The 27,310-nt window shown below is 34.7% G+C and overlaps 1 protein-coding gene and 1 long non-coding RNA gene across 8 annotated transcripts in view; one reads left to right on the top strand and one right to left on the bottom strand.

Moving 5' to 3' along the window:
* The window catches only part of LOC127525665 (uncharacterized), a 94,102-nt gene extending 81,142 nt beyond the window's left edge, over positions 1-12,960 (bottom strand). For 2 of the 5 annotated variants that reach the window (XR_007933401.1, XR_007933399.1), the window contains exons 1-3: positions 12,859-12,960; positions 12,000-12,053; positions 10,201-10,231 (exon numbers count right to left, since the gene is read on the bottom strand). This is a non-coding gene — a long non-coding RNA (uncharacterized LOC127525665). Of the gene's footprint in view, positions 1-10,200; positions 10,232-11,999; positions 12,054-12,828 lie in introns of all 5 variants that reach the window. The other 3 variants (XR_007933397.1, XR_007933398.1, XR_007933400.1) reach the window with 2 other exon arrangements.
* On the top strand, positions 72-27,289 carry kif2c (kinesin family member 2C). Of its 3 annotated transcripts, XM_051918300.1 has the most exons (23): positions 72-93; positions 206-330; positions 13,836-13,930; positions 14,060-14,182; positions 14,574-14,628; positions 14,719-14,751; positions 16,270-16,401; positions 16,616-16,720; positions 16,825-16,916; positions 17,335-17,430; positions 17,519-17,573; positions 17,658-17,820; positions 19,332-19,422; positions 19,494-19,557; positions 19,648-19,739; positions 19,993-20,135; positions 21,853-22,057; positions 23,430-23,540; positions 25,042-25,109; positions 25,211-25,301; positions 26,053-26,127; positions 26,367-26,460; positions 27,061-27,289. In XM_051918300.1, the coding sequence occupies exons 2-23, from the start codon at positions 276-278 to the stop codon at positions 27,123-27,125; spliced, it is 2,103 nt and encodes a 700-aa protein (XP_051774260.1). In that variant the 5' UTR covers positions 72-93; positions 206-275; the 3' UTR covers positions 27,126-27,289. The 3 variants fall into 3 exon arrangements, with proteins under 3 accessions (XP_051774260.1, XP_051774270.1, XP_051774255.1); XM_051918295.1 differs by lacking the exons at positions 72-93; positions 206-330 and adding an exon at positions 13,050-13,253; XM_051918310.1 differs by lacking the exons at positions 72-93; positions 206-330; positions 14,719-14,751 and adding an exon at positions 13,049-13,253.
* The last annotated feature ends 21 nt before the right edge of the window (positions 27,290-27,310 follow it).

Genomic DNA, 27,310 nt, shown 5'->3' with positions numbered 1-27,310 from the left:
GCTCGCGTGTGACGAGATCATCTTCTCTTCATCCCCTCATGCTCAGAGAGAGAGAGAGAGCAGCGACAGATGGCTCTTTGTTAGAGATATATGGTTTGTGAGCTTAAGCAAAACTTTCTGTCAGGAAAAGCTAAAAGGCTGTCACAACTATCCATAGCTGAAGCCTGAAATGTAAATCTATTTGTTGCTTTTTCCTTGCTCTAAGCATCTCACCAGCCTGAAGTCAATTAACCGCCTGTCGAGGGGTTGAGGTAGACTGTGCGCTGTGTTACCGGATGAAATTGGATTCAGATACACAACAGGACCGAGAGTTGCCAGATCTGAGGGAAGGTAGGAATTTACACTGCGAAGCTGTATTTATTATGCTATATCGAGCAAACAGGGATGCTATTAATGAAACTGAAAAGGTTTTGTTTCATTATCAGAACATTCTAGGCAAGCTAACACTTAAAAGTGAACCTCCGTCATAAATCTATAGGCCAAAAGAGAAACTGTTTGGCTTTCTGTTTTACTGAAATCAAAACGGTTGATGTTCTATTAGTCATGAGATTATCTGGCTTGTAACAGGGTCCTGGTCAATAATGTAGAAAACAAAAACCAGAGGCCCTGTATAATTTAATAGCAGTGACGTGCTGTGATTCTCATGGTGTACTCTAAATGAGACAAAGAAATGAATCTGGACAGTTTCTAAGCTCTGTAATATAAAATGAAGCAACGTGAATATACATCAGCTGAGACCTGTTAACAACAACCCAACACTGTAAAAAATTATCGCGATTTTAACGGTAAAACACTGTAAAAATGCTATGGTGAAAAACAGTTAATTGGTTTACAGAAAGTTTCTGTACTATATACAGTGAATAACTGTAATAGATCTAACGGTACATTTAATGTCATTTTACAGTAAAATACCGTTAAATTTACAGTTTTTGGAAGTGAAAAACAAGTCATTGTATAATTTACAGTGAAAAAACGCAAAATTCCCACAATTCCCTGCGTGACACTTCACATTTGATGTATTTTTGTTGAAATAACTGTTTCTTCTTAGTTTTTTTCTTATCAGTTATGTACATTGGGGTTTTATGTTACATCTAATGTTGTTAAGTTAGTGTTTATTGCATTTTTTAAAATTTCATGTCTGTTACTATGACCATCATGGTAACAGACATGAAATTTTGAAAATGCAAAAATGCAAAATGCAAAAATGTTCAGTGTTTGTGTTAATGACACTGTGTGCACCTTCTATATATTAGTATTGTCCTTCTCAGCTTTTGAAAAGTTGCTTGTGATGAGATTTGATTCACCATGTGACTCTCATCACCACTGTGTTTGGTGGTTGTCAGTGTATTACAAAGGTACAAAACAGATATTAGTACTTCAATAGGTTGGTAAAATAACATTATAGCAGTTCATGAAATACATTTTTTTACCGTAAATTTACAGAATTCTTTTTACAGTGTGTAAAATACACAGTTATGAATCGTAATTACTACAATATAAACCTTTCAATGATACGGTTTTGAACTATAAAATAGACAGTAAAGTGCTGTCCCGTAAAACCTAAGACGTTGCTACCGTATTTTTTTACGGTAAAGTTCTGGCAACCACAGCTGCCGTTTTTTTACTGTTAATTTTACAGGGAATTTTTTTTTTTTTTTTTACAGTGAACAACACACATAGTATATACTGTTCAAAAGTCTCACCAAAGCTACATTTTTTTAATCAAAAACACAATAAAAACAGTAATACTCCAGTCTTCAGAGTCACATTATCCTTCAAAAATCATTCTAATATGATGATTTGGTGCTCAAAAAAAACATTTCTTATTGTTATTACAATTGAAAACGATCGCTTTGCTTATATTTTTGTGGAAACCATGATTTCTTTAAGATTCTTTGATGAATAGAAAGTTCAAAAGAACAGTATCTATTTGAAATATAATTTTCTGTAACATTTTTTAATGTAAGTCTTTACTTTCACTTTCAAATCAAAGAAAAAAATGATATAATGCTTATATATGGGTTAGTCCAAAATATTTACCAACTTCAAGCAAATTAAGCAAACATTTCATCCATAAATTAAAATTTGTGAAGTACAGACCAACATTTTAATCATTATTTATTGATAACCTTGCCCTTCAGTAAGTTATTAGGGACTTTTAAGCAGCAGCTGCTGATACAACGGCGTTTTGTTGCGCATGTCCAAATTTAACTGCTACTTCTTGACATTCTACTGTAACCATCTAGCATGGGAGAATAGCCAATTTGCCGTACTTGATAATAAATGGCAGATTGGATAAATAGTAAATGTTATGTTTTATGGTTATGTGGCATTTTAAATGGATCTGTATGCCATTTAATGTCAAAAGCAACCATTCTCTTACTTTTCTTTAAATGTAATTTATTTTTTACTATGTCAAATGATTAAAAGATCCGTTGAGCCATCCTCTTTGTTGTTGCTTAGCAATTTTTGCGTTCTTTAGCTACGGCAGTTGACAGTTTACTTCCAGTCGACGTTGCCGTTCCATCAGCAGCTGTTGCTTAAAGTCCCTATTAATCTATGGGCTGCTACAACCAGATCACTCGGTCAATGAGTTGTGAGATATAAACACAGCCAGATTTGTGAATCAAATCACCCGTTTGTTTGAAAACTATAAGAATAAGTTCAACTCACTAACTCAATGATCAACCTGCAGCGGTTCTAAGGTTAACAGCTCGCTATACGATTATCAGTGACTAAGGAATTGTTCCTTTAGGTCATGATGATTAGCACCTAGAGTTTACAGGTTTCACCAAGAAATCAAATAATAACCACAAGGCGTTTCTCTCGTTTATGCCAGTGACTCAAACACTTCCAGAGAAGAATATGACTGCACAGACTGTACAAACATCCTTATTCCACAGAAAATAAAAATTTAATGTAGACCAAATTAAAAAAGACATGAGGGCGTGATTTGACATCAGCTTGATTCAATGCAAACTAATGCAATTTAAGGAACTGACAATAACATTATGTCCACAATTTATGTGTAGATAACAATAATTAATTTCCATTTTCTAAGTAATTCTCTAATAAAAGAGCTGATGGTTTGCTTTTTAAGAAATTAAAAAAAAAAAAATCACATGACACTCAACTGCTACTGACATGTAGACTACCCGAATACTATGCACATCAGAGTGGAAAAAATGACGAACAAGGACAGTATTGTGTCAAATCCTTCATATTACCCTGAAACATTCTGCTGCAGTAGACTTTGCCGCACAAATTTATGAGCGTCTAGATTTTTGTGATCTTTTGTAAGTCATTATGAACAATCCATTAAATGATGTTTTCATGCTGGGTTTCCTTCAGGTGGTTTTGGTGGTGGGTGGTACAGAATATGTAATATATTTGGAGTAGGCCTACTCCAGCCCACTCATCTAAGTCTTCCACTTCCTTACGGCACTAAAAGTAGGTAGAGAGAAGAACAAGAAGTCATGGTGCAGATTGGATTTATGAGACGACTTTCATATGGAGCTTAACTAACTGAACTATAACTGCTATTAAATTAACTTTTGGATCAATGCACAATGCCGAGACTCATTTGTTTTTCCAATTCAATAAAGAGTGCTCTGTAAGGAGGGCTAAAACAAACACTAAATCTCAGTCACTAAAATAGCATGAAGAAACAATCCCTGCACATGCTTTAGTGAGTTCAAAGACAATGCAAGGATTTTGAATTTTATTCAGTCATCACTGTTGCACAAACACGTTGACATTTGGACTGCTTAAATCACTCTACCAGATAATATTTTTCCCCCTTCTAATGTCTGAAAACAAAAATCAGCGCTAAAGCTGAAATGTGAATCATATCACCAACAATGCATGCAAAAATTCACATAGCTCACTCTGTGAAGCTATGTGAATCCACACATTTGTGTTAGTCAGGTACAAAGTAGGCATTTAAAATGATTTGGTGACATTAAGGAAATGATTAGCTTGAACTTCTTTTTTTTTTTTTTTTTGCAAACATTCCTCTTTACCACCCACCAGTCGTCTTCACAGAGTGTTTCTTTTGAATGTTTCAAACAACACTGTGACAAAACCTCTGTTTCATCTGTCAGTGTGGTACCCATTTTTTCAAAAAAAATAAAATAAAATAAATTGGAAAACAAATGAGGCCTTTCATGATTACAGAAAGGGACTAAGACGAGATTAAGATGCATTACATCACTCGATTCAGTCCAGCAGTTAAGGAGAGTTCTTCTCTGTGTAAGTCTATTTCATGAACAGCTCTGGCTCAAGCCCCAGTGATTTTCACTGAACTCAGACTGATGAGTGGGTGGAGGAGACGGCAATGTCATCTCATGAACAATGTTTGATTTGACAAAACTCAGATGGATAGCTACCATACACACCACAAAAGACTCCAGGCCTCCCGCTAAGCTTACATCAATGTACCATTTTGTAAAACAAATGACTTCACATTAGAGCTATACATTACAATTTAAATAAACATGATGACTTAAACTAGGGAATATATATATATATATATATATATATATATATATATATATATATATATATATATATATATATTCAGACACCTTGAACATTTCATTCATCATTACAGTTTACTCACTATAGTTTAAAAAAAAAGGGTAATAAAATATGACAAGATCTCAGAGTTAAACTGTGTCAGAAAAAAATAATCTTAATTATATCAGATAACACTTAAGCAAAACATGGTCAGGTCAAAGTGTCTGAATAATTTTTGGTCCCAAATTTTTTATCAATTTTACTGGTAGTTCTACTAGAATTTTTGGGCATAATATGTCACAGTTTACTTTATTTTGCTATCCTCACTTACATAAATGAACTATAGTGCCCTGCACATACTAGTAAAAATATATAAAAAATATCAAAATAATGTCTGAATAATTTTTGGTTTCACTGTGTAAATATATATATATATATATATATGTGTGTATATATATATACACACACATATATATATATATATACACACATATATATATACATATATATACACACATATATATATATATATATATATATATATATATATATATATATATATATATACCAACAGCTTTTAAATGTTATTGACTAATAACGAAGATTTTGTAATTGTTTACTCACGTCATTCCAACCCTGCATGACTTTCTTTTTTCCGTGTAAAAATGTATGTTCTGCTTTTTTTTTCCATACAATCAAAGTGAAAGAAAATCATACAAGGACATGAGGGTGAGTAAATAATAACAGAACTAGAGCTGCACGATTAGTCATTAAAAGATCTCGATTCAAACACCCACACAATCTAATTCTTAAATGACAACGATTTGGCTACATCTATTAAACCTTTGACAAGTACAGCGAACATTCAGATCTGCATTGGCGCTGCTGCTGCCACTGACCCAGAGAGAGCAGTTGTCATGAAACAGCTTCACAAACAGTCTTTTTAACCCCACAGTATCATTATTTCTGTGTTACAAATATTCATATTATCATAGAAGTACTGGGATAAATGGTTATAGGTCAGTTAAAAAACACTGATATCTACAGAAGCAATCAAAATAGAGCAAATCACTTTTTGAAAGTAACTTGATGCTTCAAATAACGATTGTATCGATTACATCGTTATCAAGTGACTGTGACAAGTTGTCACTGAATCATTCATTCAAGAGTATCATTCAAAAACACTGATTCATCCAGTAATGAAGTGAAGTATTTATGAGTGAATCATTGAATACGTTTTTTTTTTTTTAAATAATTCATTCAGATTAATTAAACATTTTAAATAGACTGCAGCAATTAACATTTTGACAGAACCTCTAGTAAATTACATGCTATTTTGTTTAGTTGTCTGTTCAGAATCGTGATCTCTGTATGAAGCAAAAAATGTATCCAGAATCGTGCGGCTCTAAACAGAACTATTCCTAAATATAAAATATTTTTGACTCATTCCCACCTCCATCCAGTGCCATTATTAACCTCGTGCTTGACAAATAAATTACTGTACAATCAAATAGAAAACCTTAAATGGATAGTTCACCCAAAAATGAAAATTTTGTCATCATTTATTCACCCTCATGTTGTTCCAAACCTGTATGAGTTTCTTTCTTCTGTTGAACACGAAAGAAGATATTTTAAAGAATGCTGGTAACCAGACAGTTGACTGCACCCATTAGTATTTTTTCTCCTTCTATGGAAGTCATTGGGTGCTGTCAACCGTATGGTTACCGACATTCTTTAAAATGTCTTCTTTTGTGTTCAACAGAATAAAGAAACTTGTACATGTTTGGAACAACTTGAAGGTGAGTAAGTAATGACAACATTTTCATTTCTGGGTAAACTATCCCTTTAACAGTTATCGTGATGACACCTATGCTTTGACACTGATTTAGACTTCTGAATAGGCAACAGTAATCATAGACACTATAATGAAAACCATGCACATCTCAAGCTGTGTGTGTTTGTATCAGCACACAGCGTGTGAGTGTATATGTGATGTTATTGTGTGTGAGAGGGGAGGGTAATTATCCTGTATGCACGCATTCTGTGGTGAAGGAGGGTGGGACGGCTCGAATGTTGCCTTGTAATCAGGCGGTACGTCTACGTTTTAAGTTACCTCATTGTCATCTCAAAATAGGCGAGCGCAACGGATGGGCAATCGCAGAGGTGGAACCTCAAATAACAAGATGCCGTTTCTTTCGAGCTTGATTAAGCTTTTCCAAGCTCAGAGTATGCCTGTTATTTTCCTCTGATTTATAAATCATAAGAATGTACAGCCTGTGTCCTGTGAACACTGCAGAAGAACAGTTCAGATATATAGTGAGGTCCAAACATCTTAGAAATGTATTTAGGAATAAAAAAAATCAAATGAAGAAGGTAACCATGTGAACATTAATGCACAGGATGCTCTTTGAATCATTCTCAAATCATGCTGGAAAACATGAACATCAAGTTTTACACAATGCAGTTCATGTAGCTCAATAACTGCTGTCATCAAAACAAATGGAGACCAAACTGACTTCTGGAATCAACGCTGACACTGACTTTTTGAAGCCAGACAACTCTTAATGAAGGAAAGAGGGAACATAAATGTCTCACTTTTTATTTATCATAGCTACTATAAGCACTGAAATGACTTCAAAGGCGTTTTCCTTGCTGATTATGGAGATCCATCAGTCTGTGTTAGTAATTTATGCATTCGTTTATTTAGTTTTCATGAGCGTATGTTCTCTTTTCATCAATGTTCACATGCAATCCCCAAAGGGGCCCACCACTCCTTATCCCGTGCCACCGTCCTAATGTAATATGAGCAGCATATGGTCCTGTAACCGCCCACCCCACAAATGGAAATTCTAAGCAAGATTTATGTTGGCAACTGCGATAAAACATCTTTTCTAACTCGATCACCGATTCCACAATAGTTATGCTATATTGCCGTTATTATATCAATGCCCTCACCCCATGTCTCCAAATGTCTGTTCTATCTTTGGTATCTTTATTGCAGTCACTGCCTCTACTCGCAAATGTCGAAAAATGTTCATCTGTTTCTCATCTGTGTGAGCAAATGGCTCTTCTGTGGACGCAAGCTAGTTTTCACGATGTTCTGGCAATGTCTGCAAAGTATATGTTTTTTTTCTCGCATAAATGTGCTTCCAGTGACAGACATTGCACATAAGTAGAGCAATTATGAAATGGGAACTGCAATTCAAAGGATTTCTTTCATATTGAGGATATTTTGTAGAGCGTAATGTGTAGTTAAAGGAAAATTAACTCCAATACAAACTAAGCTCGCTCGACAGCATTTGTAGCATAATGTTGATTACCATCAAAAACTATTTTGAATTGTCCCTCAAAAAAAAAAAAGAAAAAAGTTGAGGTTACGGTGAGGCAATTTTTGGAGGATTAAAAAGCAAAAATGAGAAGCTTATATTTACATTAAAGCAGTCCTTGATTAAGATTTCACTTTTTTAACTTTAGTTAGTGTGTAATGTTGCTGTTAGAGCATAAACAACATCTGCGATGCTCAAAGTTCAATGTAAAGGGAGATATTTTCTTTTACAGAAATCGCTTCTTAAGGGCTACAACAAACACCTGGTAAGGACTACAACGAACTTCTTCCCGGGTTGGTGACATCACAAACCCCAAAATTTACATAAACCCTGCCCCCGGGAACACACAACAAAGGGGGTGAGGACATGTTGGGCTGCTTTAGAGAAGAGGAAGAGTTGTAGTAGAGTGTTGTTACCATGCCGTAATTTTACGCTGGATTGCTTCACAAAAGAGGATCAATTCAATGCTGGATTTGCACAAAAGATTAACATGACGGCACATGCTAGTCGATGAGTTGAATCAACTCCACAGCAACTACATAAATTTATGCACTAACCATTCAGAAACGTCCAGTTTCATTCTAAAAGTTGTAACTTCTTTCTGAGTCTCTCCATCAGTGTCCGACTCCGGTTTGAACAATGTAAGGCTGAACACCATTACTGACAATTGTCATTTTGGCTGTGTGAGATTCTCCAGTTTTGTTGTTGTTGAGCAACCGAAGCACAAGCTGTTAAAGCTCCGCCCTCTTCTGGAAAGCAGGCAGGGAGCAGCAGCTCATTTGCATTTAAAGGGACAGACACAAAACAGCATGTTTTTGCTCTCACTCAAATAGGGGCAAATTTGACAAGCAGTAATAAATGATCTGTGGGGTATTTTGAGCTGAAACTTCAGACACATTCTGGGGACACCAGAGACATCTTGTGAAAAGGGGCATAATAGGTCCCCTAAAATTTTTACATTATTTGTTTCCATTAAAACTTGTGTATTTGAGCTGTAAAGTGGTTTAAATCATAATTTTTTCAGTTGTTTATGGGGTTCCAATGTCATTGCAACGAAATTGTAAAAGTTGGATATAACTTTACATAGAAAAGATTAGTAAGGGATTTTGTTCCAAATTAAAATCATGTTAACACACATATTGTATAAAACTTGTAGCTACACTATTAAAACAAGTATTTTAACCTTTGTGGATTGGCTCCATTCTCTTCCATTTTGGTGCCTCAGTAACCCTGATTTTATTTTTTCCTTTTTTATAAGAACAAGAGAAAGTGTGAGTTATCTTGTATTTAGGCTGGAATATTCCTTTAAGTGTTCATTTATTCCTTTTAGCTTCTTTTGTAATAACATTACAATAAAATTACAAGAAGTTGTTTCAACAATTTAATGAGATTTCATTTATAAGTAGTAAAAAAAAACTAAACTAAACAGAAGTCATTTAGACTTGTAGTTTGACTTCTTGACCTACTTTAAAGTATTTTGTTCACATATCAATCAAACTGTGCTGCTGAACTGGAAATTCCTTCTAAACAAATCACGTCTGAAGCACATATTACAAAATGAGCTGTGAGCTCCAGCCGCAGGGAACCACCCTTCTGTAGAAGCATGATGGAGCAGAATACAGGAACATCAGTCATTAACTTCTGCTATGATGTAAGAACCACACTTAGTGTTGTGAGGGTCACTGCATCTGCAGTGTAAAATAAACTGTTTTTATGATATTGTAAACCTCTAACAGATTTCAGTAGCTTGACAACAGCCTAATTAAAAAAGAATTTTTCTTTTGAAATGGTAACCTTGATGTTATAAGGAACAAAATATGCTATATGATATAGATACCTGTTTCACTTTCACAGTGGGTTGCGAATGTGCTTTTCACTTCCCCTACAGGAGGAGGAGGCCAGAATCCTTCACAATTTCTACTTCATCGATTTTAATATGGCAGAAACATTTTGCCTAGTACAGTTCATAAATGTTAAAATCTGACAAGTCCTCCATGTATTTTGCTTTTATTTCAGTTGTTAACAATGCTGTACTTTTGGAAATATTAAATGTGCATTTTAATTACAGCTCCCCCCGGGTAATATTTAAAACAGCAGGATGAAATGTTCTCCAACTTCAAATTATCTAAGGGATTAAAATGCTTGCAGCTTTTGTGCATTGGCATAAATACTACAATTCTGTACAGTCCTTGTTTTGAGCAGGTGCAGCTTTTTTTGTGATGTTAGTTGAGATATATGCTAATGTGAGTATGTGATTTCCCAAAACATACACAAAACAATAGCTTTTTCGTTAAAATGTTAAGCCAAACACAGAGACGGGGACATCAGTGTGGAACAAAACAGAAGAGCAACTTACCCAAAGGCTCACTTCTCGTAGCAGATGGGATCTGCATGGAAATAAAGAGAGAAAATTAAGGGAACAATATATATATATGATGTGGGAACACATTTTACTTTAAGGAAATTACTGATACTGACTGTCCACATGAAAGGACAGAATTACTATGGAAGTAAACTGCTAAGCAGAGGGTGTGTGCAAGGACAAGTGCAGTCATTTCACTAGACTAGACGAAAACACTTATAATGATGTGAAATCTTTATGAAAGAACAACCTGCTTTCCTTCGTGTCTAATGTGAAAGGGCAAGGCCAGGCTTTTATCCGTGCTACATAAAATTTAACACGAGCAGGCTTGAGACAGTGATCACAGGAGTATGGGAAGGATTAATCACTTTGAGTGTTTGCCATGATCTCATCAGGGATGGGTTGTGAATACACCTACATACAATATGCAAATCCAAGAGGTACAGATCCGTATTCTTTTGTGTTTGGTTAGAGCACCGTCTTCCATCCCAGTCAGGGAATGTTTAGGAAAAGTATACAGCAATGGCAAGAGGTGGTTTACAGGTCACTTTCACAACAAAATATGTTTCTGTTTAGCTCAATAGTCCCTCTAGTGGTATTTATTGGTATTATTTATAGATTTTTTTTTTTTAAAAAGCAATAACTGTGAACAGACATAATTATCTATACATTTATATGTATGAACATCTATCAAAATATACACAAATATAAAGAGAGGCTTTTATTTTATGCATTTTTAAATGCATTGATTGGGTAAAAATGCATATTTTCAATTTATTTTTCTTTATTCTATATTTTTAATATATGCAATATTTACATAATATAATTTACATAATATACTTGTGTAAAAATATAATATTATAAAATCTATTTACTTTTATCTTACCATATTTTTCAGAAACTGATTCATTTAAGATCATTCTCATTAAGTCTGAATAATATTCAGTAGCTATATGTTAATTAGTGTTATTTTAACAGTTAAAGGCAGAAAATCTTTATTTCTTACATGTCCTATCAGATTTTCTAGTCATTTTCAAGTAAATGTGGATAACTGAACATTCATATTTATTTTTATTTATATCACAGTGTAAATAAAATGTTTTCTCAAACCTTGCATTTACTGTTTGTGATCTATGTGTGCTGTTTAAACACTTAAAATGAGTAATAAATATATTTAAGTAACTATTACATTAACACTAAACATACAGCATGTTGAGGTATATGCATTATACACTGAAGACCTTTAACATACATTAAACCTATATCATCCTATAATAAATTAATAAAAATAATAAAAAGCACCTTCAAAGTAAAGCCATTTCAAATATTATATGTATATTAAAAGTTAATGGAAAATTTAGAGTAGAAAAAAGTACAATAACTATTTTCCTCCATCTTCTGAAGGAATATTACCACTTTCAGATAAGCCACGGCTTAATAGACGATCATGATTTCAAAAGGACTACCACATATGAAAAATTAGGTGGCATAATATAATAAAATTTAGTTTGATCATTTGTGACATTTTCTTTTCATATATATATGATTAATGTGTCTATCTCATAAACCCTTTCCTGGCACAGATTGTGTTTGTTCATGCACTTTTGTTTCCTACTTCTTTGTGAGGCAAGAATTCTTTTATGAACTCTAACAATAAGAACGTATTTACAAATCTAGTGTTAGTCTTAGCTACAAACAGTTAAACAACAATTATATAAAGGAATCCAGAATAACAGCCAAAAAGTGAATACATCCAGAAGACTTCAATCTGAGGTAATGGTAGAAACACTCACGGTGACTCCGCAACAAACAATACTGTGTGTTTTCCATGCATTCACATCTGTCACCTGCATGCAGTTAAAAAAAAAAAAAAAAAAAAAAAAAATTCAATGTGTTGTTTTTCAACCTCAAAATTTAATTGATTTTACAATAATTCAAATAATGTCTAAATTGTGATTTAAAGAACAAATTTTTCACTTGCTTTTTTAAAGGTGTGCTCAGTATTTTTTTTATTTTTTTATTGCACTACCTGATAAGGAGAAAGCAAACGTTGCCAAAGCCATTGTAGAAAGGCTACATTGTTGTACACATACTTTTCAAAAGTACTGTTCATTTCTTTATATGTATAACTTTTTAATGAGGAAACGTTTTAATGAGAATTCAAGCAGCTAGCAAAATAAATTAATTTTCCACAGAAAAAAGTAACTTATAATTATCTTCTTTAATTAAGCTAAATAACTCGTTTATTTTCCAACTACAATAAAAACTTGAGAGCACAGGAAATTAGGCTTGTAGTATTTCACTGATATTAAAAATATGTATTAATTTGTGGAGATTAGCATTCAGTAGGCTACATCAGAATCTTTCGCTTTCCAGTCAAGAGTAGCCTACTTATATTACATTTATTGTATGAGTGATATAGTGGCCTTTCAAACTCTGTCTAAAACTTTTGTAGTACTGAAAATGACATGTAACAGTTTCTTAATGAAAACAATAATTGAGATAATCTAAACGTTGTTTTGCACTGTTTACACTCTGTATCAGTAGCATGTTTGTGTGAAATTGATTTGTTCTTTTGTATTATGACTTTCCTCAGTGATGTTTTTGTATTTTATTACTTACTTGACACCATTTTCCCTCAAAGACACTTACTTTTAAAGTCTCGTTTCCATGAGTTTACCCGTAAATGTACGTTTGACGTTTTTTTGAATGTAGCAGGTTCTCATGTGGTGCCAGAGTTCGCGAGCAAAGACTACTACGATCTTATTAGTGTATTGAAATGTCAGTCTTTTTTTCGTGCTCTGATTGGTCCAAATGAAGCACCACCTACTTAAATAATCCAATAACTTCCGCTGACGATTTTTGAATGCAGAGCGGTTAATGTTGGTTTACGATACGTAAGGGCAAAGTGGCAGAAAAATACTTATTTCAATTCTGAGATTTAGAAACGTCCACAAAAACTGTAAATAACAAAACATATTCTGAGATGGATCCTGCATTGTCGAAACTTCTTATTGGGCTCGCTGTCAATATAAGTCGTAGTGATGGTAAGATGCTTGTTTGCTAGCTGCTAATCTTTTACAGGTACCAACTGCACGATCAAATCTGTTGATGTCAAATTAAAGTTACCATAATGCGTAACAATACAACGTCTAGTAGTGATTGCAGCGGGAGGTGTCTAAAGTTTGAAAATTACGCAGAAAAAAAAAAATCAATTTTTTTAACAACTAATGTGTAAATAATGCAAACAACAACGTGTCATTTCTCCTTGTACTTACTTGTCCTAGGATTGCATGTTACTTGTCCTGTAGGAAACATACACATCCTAGTTGGCAGGGATTATTTTTTAAAAGAATAATTCACCAAAAAAGAGAGAATTCTGTTATTTACTCTTGTTGTTATAACTCATGTTATTCCAAGCCTTAACCAATATTATTTGGTTTATTTTGTGAAACAAAAGGAGCTGTTAGGCTAAATAGCATCCTCTGTAACAATTTATTGTATGGAGGGAAAAAAAAGATGCAATAAAAGTGAATAACACCTTTTTTTGCACCACTGAGGAAAGTCCGGCATGAATTATCTCAAAGTTCAAATGCTGTTGTTTATGGCACTGTTTCCCATCAATGCAGGAAGAATACACAGTGCCACTGTGAAAACTGTCAATGTAACCAAAGCCACAGTGAATGTGGAATGGGCTGAGAAGAGCATGACTAAAGGAAAAGAGGTTGGTACATAATTTTTTTTCACTGTATAGAGCAGTTAATAAGTTGACCACAGGTGTTGTTGGTATTTGCACTTGTACAGCCAATGCTCTGTCTTCGTTAACTACACTAATAAATTGATTGTACACTAGGTTGACATGGATGAACTTAAGCAACTCAATTCTGACCTTATGCAACACCTTCAACCATCTCGTCAAGAGGAACCAGAGCCCTCCCCAGCCCCTATTGCTGCACCTGTGACAAGAATGGCAAAAGTGAGTTCTGTATTTTTATCCTGAAATCCTTGTATAAAACAGCTGTGTCTTTGGGTTTGTTCAAATGCACAATTGTTTTTCAAATTCTATTCAAGAATTGACTATCCACCTTAGGGATTAAATTGGATCTATTTTTATGTTATGTGCGTGTTGGTTGCCATAGTAATGCTATCAGTCTAGACACTTTCTTCTACAACATCTGTGAGAAGCTGTCAGTTTGGAAAGAGAGGAAGACCAGTGAGGAACTACACTGGTGCTGAATTCACAGGGCATATGGGACAATATATGCATTTCTGTATTTTACACACATTCATGCACATGCTATGTCTGAAATAACTCCATACACAATTGACTGCTTAGCCATTTACACAGTTCGTTATGTATGTTTCAGAACATCAGAGCATCAGAGCTTCCTTCAAGGTCATCAAGAATACCTACTTCAGAACGTAAGTTTGTTTCCAGTAGGTTTACTCCAATTCATAGTTGGTCTCCTGACCTGCAGCAGTGTAATCTTATGGTGTGTTTCCTATTTGAAGCTGCTCCTCAGGATTGTCCATCTGAAGAGTCAGGTTTGCATGAAGTGCATGCTTTCTTCATGCCCTCCAATCACTGAATTGAACTCTTATCATTAGACATAATCAGGGTGTCTCTTCCCACTTCTGTCCACATGATCTTTTCTACAAAGTATCAAAATAGGACAGGCTATAAATTCCTCTCTCTGTCTCACAGAGATAGTCATTAGTTCTAGCAGCGATCAAAACACTCTGGCTAATGGCTTCTCACTTTTGGGTTTCATATGGCAATGATTGTTCTTTTAATCATTTAAGAAGTTTCTTTCTGTACTTTCTGCACATTTTCAGACACTATGAGGTTGAAGAGATGGTACTGTTGTCCAATTTTATTGCTGATAAATGCAATCATGACAAACCGTTTGGAGATTCTCGTATTGTCCATAGGATCGCCTTTGGATTTAGTGGCAGTGTTGACAATGTGATGCTCTTTATTTTCCTTTGGAAATCTCTCTATTTGTACCTTGATGTGATTAAATTAGGGCTGCCCTCGACTAAATATTTTTCTAGTTGACTAGCAGTCATTCATTTAAGCGATTAGTCGACTAACCGCACGTGTATATTAATAAGCCATATAAATCATAATAATAAGCCTTTAAATTGCCTATATGTAGTACATAGCCTAATCAGTGCACACTTAAAGCTTGCCACAGTGCACCGGCAAAAGTAATGATTATGAATGTGTCATGAAAAAACAGCAAGGAGTCTGTCTAAACATTTTAATAATTTATTGATAATGTTTTCTGTGTCTTCGGCTGCAGAGATTAAGTCGACACTGCTGACTTATCTCCGCAGTATGCACGATTTATACGGATTACATAATCTGAGAATAGTTGTTTTCCATTTGAATTGGTTGACAATCGCTTGACATTTCAAGCTTTCTATAGATATATTTCTCATGTCTGTGAGGCAAATGTACAGTGAGTTTTGGTTTCTTTTTTGACGCGCTCAAGTTCACAGAGACTGAGACGGCAGAAAGCACATCCTGTGTGTTTTCTTTATTTTACAAAGGCACAGCGTTTCTTGTTATTGTAAGTTTACATAAATAAAAGTAGATCCTTTACAGTTTCAAATGATGTATTACTCTAATTGTTTCCGATGTTATCAGGAAAAAACGAAAGTGATCGCGCCGGCGCACTAATACTTCAGCTTCCGCACTCCGCACAAACACTTTAATATGCTCCTAATAATAGCGCACATTTATCTAGGTTAACGTTAGAGCGAGCAGCCATGTAAAGTTGCTACTACTTCAAATGATAAGCCATATTTGAGGTCGATGGATGATGGGCGAACGTTTGGATTTCCTGCTTGACATACTGTAATTACCACAAGGACCTGCCATTAACGATCTGTCCCTCACGGATGTAGTGACTTCACCACAAGGTTTTTTTCCCCGACTAATAAAATGTTTGGTCGACTGACGATTAGTTGACTGTTAGGGGGCAGCCCTAGGCTAAACATTAATAATAAATCACACTGAATTGCAGAGAGTTCATGTAACATTTTTGCCCCTTTCAGCCTCTAGAAGGATGACCACACGTCAAACGTGCTTGTTCCGACAGCCTGCCCCTCCACCTGTGGTCTCTGCAACAGCTGCAGAAGAAGTTCTCTCTCAGGATCTTCCCTCATCTACGATCCCTAAACCTTCAGGTCTGTCTTTACATCAACATGACATTAAGATATGCAGTCAAGTAACAGGTTGTGTTGTGTTGTGTTGGATTGGCATGAACTGATATTGATTGTTAATCTGTGAGGTTAATGGACTGTCAGCCATACAGCTCACTTGTGCTGTCAGCTTTGAAACTCTACAGATCATTGTCCAAACATCTTGCGTATATTTCTGTTTCACCATCTGGGTTGGCAGGCTACCAGAGGAGACTTGTTTCAAAGCCAGCTTCTCCTCTGCTACCAACCGTTGAGGCTATATGTGAAAGTGAGGCTTCCAAATGTGCCCCCATGGGTCCACCAAGTATGTACTGTTTTGAATTGGTCATGCGTGCTTTGACATCATGGATGTGGTGGCTTGTAACATCTACAACACTTGCCTAAACTGTTGTAATTGTAATCTTTTAGGCCATCGCATGTCTCATGTCTCGGAAATGAACAAGGTGGCAAACAAACGGTTGTCGATAGCTAAACTTCCTGAAGCACCAAAGAGAGGAAAGGTACCGTATTGGATCCGGATATTACACCTTTAGTTGTAAAGCTCTTTATGAACTTTTTCACCCATTTTGTGGTCATTATTATTGTTGCTTAATTACTGAACCATTCTGATATTATTATTTTTTTTTTTTTTTTTTTTTTCTCTTTGCATTGAACTTGCATTCAGAAGAGTACGAAAATTTGTTTGCTAATTTACTTATATAATTTATTTGCTAATCTACTTTAAATTATTTTATTTTTTGGATATAAAGTGTAATTTCATTTTTTTTTTTTTTTAAATTAGTATAATTAACTTAATGTATCTTTTTATTTTTTTTTTATTTTTTTTACTTTTCTAATGTTTGGTCACTGACTTGTAGTCTTGAAGTGGGAATGTGCAAAAATGTATTCAAATTTCTCTTTTCACTATTTTATTTCTAGTTTGGAGATACAAGTCGCCCTAATAAGCAGTTTTACCAGATGATTGAAGAATACAGAGAGACCCTGGAGAAAGTACCCATGTCCTTGTCCGATCCTGTAAGTTACTGAGCATGATATTAACATCATCATCTATTCATATTATTTTAACACAAGGTGCATTTATTTTTATTTTTATTTTTTAAAGGTCAAACCTCACCGAATATGTGTCTGTGTTCGCAAACGTCCGCTGAATAAAAAAGGTTGGTTGCTGATATGACCTCTCCAATTGACTCTTTATTGTTTTTCGACTAGTTTTCATGCATTTTTCATTTATTTGTGTTCAGAGTTGGCAAAGAAAGAAATTGATGTTGTCACAATCCCTGGTAATGGAGCCCTGTTGTTGCACGAGCCCAAGCAGAAAGTGGATCTGACCAAGTACCTGGAGAATCAGACCTTCCATTTTGATTACTCATTCGATGAAGATGCCACTAATGACTTGGTTTACAGGTAGCTGAGTATTTTGAGTTTCTGTATGGTATTTATCATGTTTATTTTCATGTTAATTACCATGTGTGTACATGGCCAGCAGTAGGATTTCCAAGATGCAGAAAACGCGTACGAAATCGCAGAATCCAGTCACAAAAACGGACTTTACTTTAACGCGGAATTCACGGATTTGTCAAATATTTTTTTTTTTTTTTTTTTTTTTTTTAATGAATAAATAAAAAGTAGGTCAGTACACTTAAAATCAAATCGCAATATAGACTAGTGTCCGTGAATATTATACCGCAAAAGATTTAAATATAAATCCTGCATGTTCTGCATGTCTCTGTGTGACTGAATGGCGCAGACGCATGGTTTCATTTACCACACACACACACTGAGGTATGCGTGACGCTCGTGGTGTTTTCAGCCTTTGCCGCCCTACTATAAGTGGATATGAATGCATGAACTTCATCTCCAGAGCTGCTTTGAGAGTCAATTCATGAGCATTTTACCATTTCATTTGACAAAATCTATCATCATATCATAAACACACAGAAGCTCAAAGGTCTTCAAGACAACCCGTCAAAAAAAAAAAGTGTGGTTTAACTTAAAGAAATTGTGATAAATATATTACTGTTGTACAGTAGAATTTAGCTATGTTTCAATGTAGTAATAATACTAACACAATAATAATAATAGTAAATTAATATTAAACTATATTTAAGGAATAAACACATCTTCCATATTTTAATTTTAACAGTAAATCTCTGTTGTGCAGCAGTTTGTTTGACAGAAAAGATGGTTTAATTTCATATGATTAAAAGATAAATTAAATTAATGTTTTATGCCTTCATTTGATTGCCAGAAAAATTAAAATACACAACACAGAATTTCTGAAAAAAAAAAATATATATTTCATAGAAATGATTTAAAAAAAAAAATAATAATAATAATAATACATTTGTTTTTGTTTTTTTTATGAATTCAATTAATTAGATATGCTTTTTGATTAATAAAATTTAATTAAACCATTAAAGTATGGAATCCAAAAAACTTAAAACAGAATTTGGTCAAAATAAAACGGAATTAAAGAAAAAAAAAAACCTATTTCATAGGGCCCTAAAAATGTAATTTTTGTTAAACTTTTAATAAATTGTTGTTAAATTGTATAAGTTTCATGATATCAATTAATTAGACATGGGGGGGGGGGGGGGGGGGGGGGAACGGATTTCAAAGGGCCCTACAGCAGGTGTTGTTTGTTCAAGAATTAGTTCACTAACTCATCCGTGTCATTTCAAACCTGTATGACTTTCTTTCTAGAAACACAAATCATGCTCTGTATTTACATGGAATAGAGCAGCCATTACCAGTTAAAACTTTGTATTTCACATTCCACATAAATAATGGCAGAATGTACATTTGAGTGAACTGTTCCTAAATAATGGAATATTTTAATTTTTCCATAAATATGCCAATTGTAATTGTTTAATCTACAAAATATTCAAATGTTGTTTTTTGGTTTTGTTTTTTAGGTTCACCGCTAAACCTCTGGTTAAGACCATTTTCGAAGGTGGTATGGCGACGTGCTTTGCATATGGCCAAACAGGCAGTGGAAAAACTCATGTAAGTTGTTTGTGCTTTTAAAAAAAATCCAAAACTCTTTCGATGTTGTTGATCTTAGGCATCCTTTACAGACTATGGGTGGAGACTTTTCTGGAAAGAGCCAAAACAGCTCCAAAGGGATTTACGCCCTTGCAGGTGATTGTAACTGTCAAATGTACTTTACATAGTGGGCTGTTACGTTTATCCATGTTCACTCATGTATTAATCTGTCTGCATACTTCACAGCACAGGATGTATTTACCCTCCTGAAGCAAAAGCGATATGCCGATATGGACCTTTGCCCATATGTCACCTTTTTTGAGATCTACAATGGCAAGGTTTGCACATATTGTATTACATGTTTCCAAAACATTTCTGTAGTGTCTTATCAAACTGATGGCTGAGAGTGTTTTCTCTTATGTCATTTAAGTGCAAATAAACTTCAAATTCCCAAATGATGAATGTACTCTTTATGCTCAATTAAACAAGTGTCATATTATTATTTGATTTTATGCTGATTTGATTTTAGATTGTGGTTGAAAGCATAAAGTACTTGTTCAGACATGATGATGATGTTTGTGTGCACTGCAGGTGTTTGACTTGCTGAATAAGAAAGCAAAGTTGCGTGTTTTGGAGGATGAGAAGCAGCAGGTCAATGTTGTTGGCCTGCAGGAAGTGCCCGTGTCATCTGTTGATGACGTCATCAAGATGATTGAAAAGGGAAGTGCATGCAGGTAAATATTAACTAATCACTTTTAAGAACCTTTTTAAGTTTAATGCTTTGTCTTAAATGACCATGTTTATGCTGTAGCTCCAACTTAAAGGGTTAGTTCACCCAAAAATTAAAATTCTGTCATTAATTACTCACCCTCATGTCGTTCATCTTCGGAACACAAATGAAGATCTTTTTGATGAAATCTGAGAGCTTTCTGTCCCTCCATAGACCGCTGTGCAACTGATCCATATGAAACTAATCCATATGAATTGAGTGGTTTATTCCAAATTTTCTCTAAAAAGACTCAATTGCTTTATATGATGAACAGATTTAATTGAGGCTTTTATTCACATATAAACATTGATCAGTGAACATAAACAGAAACTCAGCCGAACATGCTTGATGCGCGAGAGCAAACCTCTTGCGGAGGCTCAAACATGCTGCGTAACACACGAGAATGAACCTCATTGGTTCTCGCACGTCAAGCAAACGAGTTCAGTTTACCACAACTGATGTGTGAGTTGATAAATATGTTAAATCTGTTGATCATATAAAATGATTGTGTCTCTTCAGAAAATTTAAATCACTCAATTCATATGGGTTAGTTTTCCAATCTCTTTATGAAGCGTCAAAGTGGTAGTTGCATAGATGTCTATAGAGGGACAGAAATCTCTCAGATTTCATCAAAAAATATCCTAATTTGTGTTTCGAAGATGAATGTAAGTCTTACATGTTTGGAACACCATGAGGGTGAGTAATTTATTGACAGAATTTTCATTGTAAATTAATTTTCATTTTGGGGTGAACCATCCCTTCTTATATCTCCGTGTTATTTTAGTATTATTAGTGTGTGTGTGTATTTTTTATATATATATGTATATATGTATGTGTGTGTGTGTGTGTGTGTCAAAAAAAATTCATGATGAGTTTTGTGTTCTACAAAGAGGAGGAATGTTTGGATAATGGTTGACAGACCCAGTTTTCCTTACAAAGCAAGTTTAGATGGATAGGAGCACAAAGGAGTTCTTAAATGGATTCAGCTTACAGCATGGAATTCTGTATTGTCTGCAATCTCTGCATGGTAACAGCTGACACTTATCCAGATAACTTTAAAAGTTTCTACAAAATGTATTGAAACAATCAGAATATCATTTGATGTCCTGATCATTTTATCCCATCTTGAAGTACAACCAAGTGTCAAGTCAAATTTTAGTGCTTCACAATACACATAGTTTCCAAGCAGCTTTACAGAAAGTCATAATGTTTTGTCTGTAATTCCTTAGTACTTAAGTTTTAGGGCTGGCCGATATAACGATATATAACAATGGTGTAAGTGATCATCCGTATTTATATCTACCTATACTGTATTTATAGTGTTGTCTAGCAGATAAAGCATTCACAGGCTTTGCTTCATGTATTTCCCTGGCATCATTAAATGTCAGGAAATTCGATTCCTGGCCACATTGTCAATGTCCAAAGACTTATAGTTTTTTGGTAAGTTGTAAGGAACACTGTCAAGTCCAACTTCCTTTAATTTAAGAAGATAATTGTTTGTTTTACTCCTGCAGTTCCCCTATTAAATCTAGTCATGTTGCAGGATGTTTTGCTACTCAGTCCAGCTGAGGGGGTGTGTTCCGGTGGGAAAGTGACGTCAATGCAATGTTATTGTTGAACTAATTAACTGAATCTGAAATAATACTTTATTCTGTTTTAAACTCTATCTCACTTTATACCAGAACGTCTGGCCAAACGTTTGCCAATGCCAGCTCATCGCGTTCACATGCGGTTTTGCAAGTAATCCTAAGGCGGCGGAATTTCCTCTATGGGAAGTTCTCTCTGGTGGACCTTGCTGGGAATGAACGTGGCACTGATGTCAGCAATAATGATCGGCACACCATAGTGGAGACTGCGGAGATCAACCGCAGCCTGCTGGCTTTGAAGGTGCTTTCTTGTCTACTGCAGACTGATGGTCATGTGAATGTTTTAATACACACATTTTTATTCTATTACTGCCAATATGAAAGGGTGGAAATATTGAATACTTTATCAAATTACTTTATTTATTTATTTATTTATTTTTATTTACTTTTTTTTTTTTTTTTTTTTTTCCCAAACTTTTAAATTATGTAAACCATCTGAAAGGTGGTATTCATACAACTGAGGCCTGTTGCATGAAGCTGGTTGAACAAACTCTAGGTTTAGAGTTGACAAAACCATACAAATCCAACCTGGTTTCGATCAGGTTCAGCGAGCACTCAGTATGAACATTCTTTGTCAACTCAGGGTTTGATCCAGAGTTTGTCATGAACTGTAGAGCGTGTGCACCTGAAAGTGTGACGTGCAGCGAACAGCCAATCACGCGGAACATGGAAAACGTCCGTTTGATTCACTTCTCGCCGGCACAATTCAATTCTGTCAAATTGCAGAGATCAATTGCAAATCTCATTATTGGCTAGCTCCTGCGTCAGCATCACACGCATGCGTCCTGCTGCTCACGTCTATAGCCGATACTGAGTCGGCGTTCTGACGTAGAACCCGGAAGCGTTGCACTGTGTTCACTACGTCAACAGCATAGGAGACTGACAGGAAAGAGAAGAAATTGTTGAATAAAGTCGTTATTTTTGTTTTGTTTTTGCACACAAAAAGTATTTGTCGTTTCATAACATTAACGTTGAATGATTGTAGTCACGTTAACTATTTTAACAATGTCTTTACTACCTTTTTGGGCCTTGAAAGGTGCAATGAAATTGCTGCCTATGTGTGGTTCAGAAAGCTCTCAGATTTCATTACAAATATCTTAATTTGTGTTCCGAAGATGAACGAAGGTCTTACAGGTGTGGAACGACATGAGGATGAGTACTTAATGACAGATTTAATTTTTGAGTGAACTAGCTCTTTAATTTGGAGCAAGAGACACAGGGGGAGTGGCTTTATTGCATCAGATATGTCACTGTGCTCACAGCTGATTGGTCCAGTTTTGGTGTGCAATCTCTAACCCAGAATAAAACCTGCTCTGGAGCAGGTATGCCGTGTAATACAAGTTACCTTGGTAATGAACCCTGCTAAAAAAAAACAATCCACCTTCTTTAGCCCTAAAAACCAGAGTTTGCTCAAACTAATCTAAAACTCACCTGGGAAGGAACTGAAACCGACTTCATGCAACAGGCCTCTGATTATAGCTTTTGTTTGCTGCTCAATTATATTGCAAGAAACGAATTTGTAACTTGTTTCACCGTTCCTACAAACACAAAAGTAATTGGTAGTTACAGAATTTTAATGCAATAACTTTTTCATGTCTTACCCGACTCTTCAGGAATGTATCCGGTCTCTGGGTCAAAACAGCGAGCACATTCCATTCAGGATGAGCAAACTCACCCAGGTGCTTCGGGACTCCTTCATTGGAGAAAATTCAAGGACATGTATGGTAAGAAGAGTGGGTTAGGGTTAGAGATCGACCGATATATCGATTTACCGATATTTTCCCCGATATTTAAGCATTTTACCATTATCGGATATCGGTTTTGTAATATCGGATTTACCGATAAACGCCGCCATCTTGTGGGTGTTTTGAGAATTGCGCGCAGGATCACCATTACAGCGCATCTGAGGGGAGACGAGACAACGGCGTGCACGTTTGCTGCTTTGCTGTAATTAGTAAACTTTATTCAACATAACAGCCATTAATGCACAAATTAGTGTGTTATATAAATGCCTGAAATGTAGCTAGTTTATGCAGTGTATGTAGTTTAATGTATGTAGTGTATGCAGTTTATGTAGCTATTTCTTAAAGACAAGCTCACGGAGCCACGTAAGATAATCCGTCATGTCCTGTCCCAATAAAGATGTAACTTTGCATGAATTAAATAATACAGCCATGAATGAGCACATGTTGGAAATAATTGAATTCTCTCTGTGTTTTCTATGCTCATCATTAGTCTCGTGAAGTCGTCTGGATTTTGCTGTTCACTCAGCGGGTTGATGCTCAGCACGGCCACCGCATGTAACTTTTAATAAGACTCACTTGTTTAAAACACCGTAATTATATAAACATTTACTATATAACTATTAATTCGCTAATAAACATCCAAGTAAACGCAGCTCTCTGGAAATTAATTATCTCCGCGAGCGATCGCAGTTTAAGTATAGTTATGTGTAAATGCGTAGATAAACAGCACTTTGTCAGCAGATATTTCATAATCTAGAATGACAAAAACATTCTTAATAATTCTGATATAACATACCAGTTGAGAAATGCAATAAAATACAATGTTTTGTTTGTTATATTCCAATATTCCAGAGAATATTATTCAGTTATTTAACATTATCCAGCGAATTATTAAACTGCTTATAAATCTACTAAAACTGTAGTTTAAAATGAAGTATTACATTTCTGCAAAGTTGATATGACTTCTGTTTTTAATTTATTTTCTCCATTTGAAAACATTAGACATTGTACATTTATTTTGCTTATTGTTAACATTAGTGTTGCTGCTGATGCTTTTTATACATAAAATTATTTTTGTAATATTTAGATTAACATGAAAGACTACTAATTTTCAACAAAAACAGTTTAGTAACTGCACTTTTTTTTTTTTTTTTTTTTTTTTTTGCACTTTCAGACCCCTCTATTTATTGGTGTATAAATAAGATTTGTTTTGTTTTCTATGCAAGGAGGGAGTGATTGTTATAAATAAAATGGTTTGTTCAGTTCAGTGGTGTTGTAATCGTGTCAAAAACAGAAGTATAAAAGTAAATAAATATCAGTTCTGCATATCGATTATCGGGCACATAAACACAAATTATCGGTTCTAAAAAATCAATATCAGTCGATCACTAGTTAGGGTAACCCTTTTTTAGAGCTTACCTTTAATACTGTTATTTATTGTAACATTAATCTCCTTGTTTTTCCATTTTGCCTGTTTTAGATCGCAATGATATCACCCGGTATGGGCTCTTGTGAATACACTCTGAATACACTACGTTATGCAAACAGGTGCTTCATTTTTACCTTTAACTTGTATTGCTTCTGATTGGCCGAGGAGGCCCTCTGGTGGTGTGATGTAGGTATTACAGTCAGTTTTGTGTTTCTGACAGGGTAAAAGAATTGAATGGCATGTCCAAGGGAGCTTCAGTGGAGAATGGTACAAACCTAGAGCTTTCTGAGGAGGGAAACTCCTCAGAGGAGGTGAGTGAATCAGGCCGTGCATATTAAATTTACCTGGCAGAAATTTCAGCTACAATTCTATTCGACCACTTAGTCAAGACAAAAACATCAAATTCAATTAGAGTTTTTATTTGAGTCACTGAATTTGACCAGTCATTTTGAACCAGTTAATTGTATTTCAGCAAGTCATATATTTCTTTTGTGTTTTTATAAATCAGACTAATTGAAAGAACTAGTTGTAAAGTTGTGATGAAACGGAAGTCACGACAGATCTTTTCTTCCATATTGTGACACTTCTAAATGAAAGGGATTATTGAAAAAGAAAAAAATGTAGGATGAAAACTTGGTTCTATCCACTGTTTCTTGATTGGAAGGAGGCAGATCAGAATGTGAGTTTGCTGTCAATTGTAAGAAAGTGGCAGAGAAAACTAATTGACTGTAGAAGGCTTTAGTCATCAGAGAAGATCAAGCTAAGCATTTAAAATGTTTCTTATTTAAAAATTACACGGTCAAAAAAACTGAAAATTAAATGTGTGCATGGATGATTCGCTCGCAATAAGATCAGTAAGATGCATTTCAAAAATAGGTGAATTTCATGCCGAGTTTAATGTTTTTGAAAGTGATCTAATGCATGTTCCTTTTAGATTGACTATAGCATGTCACTGCTGTCACAGCTTGACATTTATGTGTATATACATGCATATATTTGATTTCTTTATAGAAATGTGGTACAAAAATTGCACAAAACCCCCAAAATATACTTATTTTTCAGGAGTCTGTTGTCCCAGCATTTGAGGCTATATCACAAGTGTCAGAAATGGAGGAGAGGTTTTATGAAGAATTGAAGGTTTGTTGCTTTCTGGCTTTTTCTGATGTCTATTGTGTAAACACCTGCTCTGAGTGGGCAGCTTTGTTTTAAACCTCACTATCACTCAAAAAGTTACAGAACTCCCCATAGCAATGAAATCACAAAACGCCCATTTTCTATTTGTTTACCCCTGAATGCATTTCTTGAATCAGGCATGAGGTGTTTTTTTTTTTTTTACTGCTCAGAGACCTTTGAGTCATTTCTCATTCCTTTTCCAGGGGTGCAGTGAGGTTGCCAGATCCATGGAATATCCCTCGTTTGATATTGTAGCAAATTTACCAGAGATTGATGCATTCATGAGGAAACTGCAAGGTATTTCTTTTTAATCCAAACTGAGATATGCACTACCATTCAAAAGTTTGCAGTCGGTAAGGTTTTTAATCTTTTATGCTCACCAAAGCTGCATTTATTCTTTAAAAAAACTGTAAAAACAGAAATATTGTGTAACATTGTTAAAATTTTAAAATTACTGTTTTCTATTTGAATGTTATTTATTCTTGTAATGGCAAAGCCACATATTCCAGTCTTTAGTGTCACATAATCTTTCAGAAATCATTCTAATATGCTGATTTAGTGCTCAAGAAATGCTTCTTATCAATGTTAAAAACCGTTGTGCTGATTAATCTTTTTGTGAAATAATTGTTTTTGCGACAATTTTTCTTTGAGATTTAAGTCTTCCGTAACATTATAAATATCTTTACTGTCACTATGGATTAATTTAATGCGTCGTTTCTAAATAAAACTATTTTCTTTAAAAAAAAAAATGCCATCCAAACTTTTGAACGCAAATGTACATGAATGATTTAAGGTAAATTATTTTGCTATGAAGGTCACCAGAGCATTCTGCACCAGTGCACAGGATATGTAACGGATATAATTACTGCATTGAAATTGTTTTTCTTCTTGTTATAGAGTCTTACCAGGCTTTGAGATCAGCTATTGAAGCAGAACAGAGGGTCAGGATGTCACCAAACTAATCTGAGATTCAGCTGCAAACAACTGCAAAGAAATCTCTTAGAAAAGCTAAAGCAATTTAAATGTTTTTAATAATCTTATCTGCTATTATGCTAGAGATATATCAAGTGTTTGTTTTTTTGTGTACTGAATAAAGGTTCCCTCATCTTGGATCTTTTGTAAATCACATTTTGAATGCTGTCTTGGT

This window comes from Ctenopharyngodon idella, chromosome 2 (assembly GCF_019924925.1).
Source record: "Ctenopharyngodon idella isolate HZGC_01 chromosome 2, HZGC01, whole genome shotgun sequence".
NCBI classification, from domain to species: Eukaryota; Metazoa; Chordata; class Actinopteri; order Cypriniformes; family Xenocyprididae; genus Ctenopharyngodon; species Ctenopharyngodon idella.
This window is presented reverse-complemented; position numbering and strand designations above follow the sequence as displayed.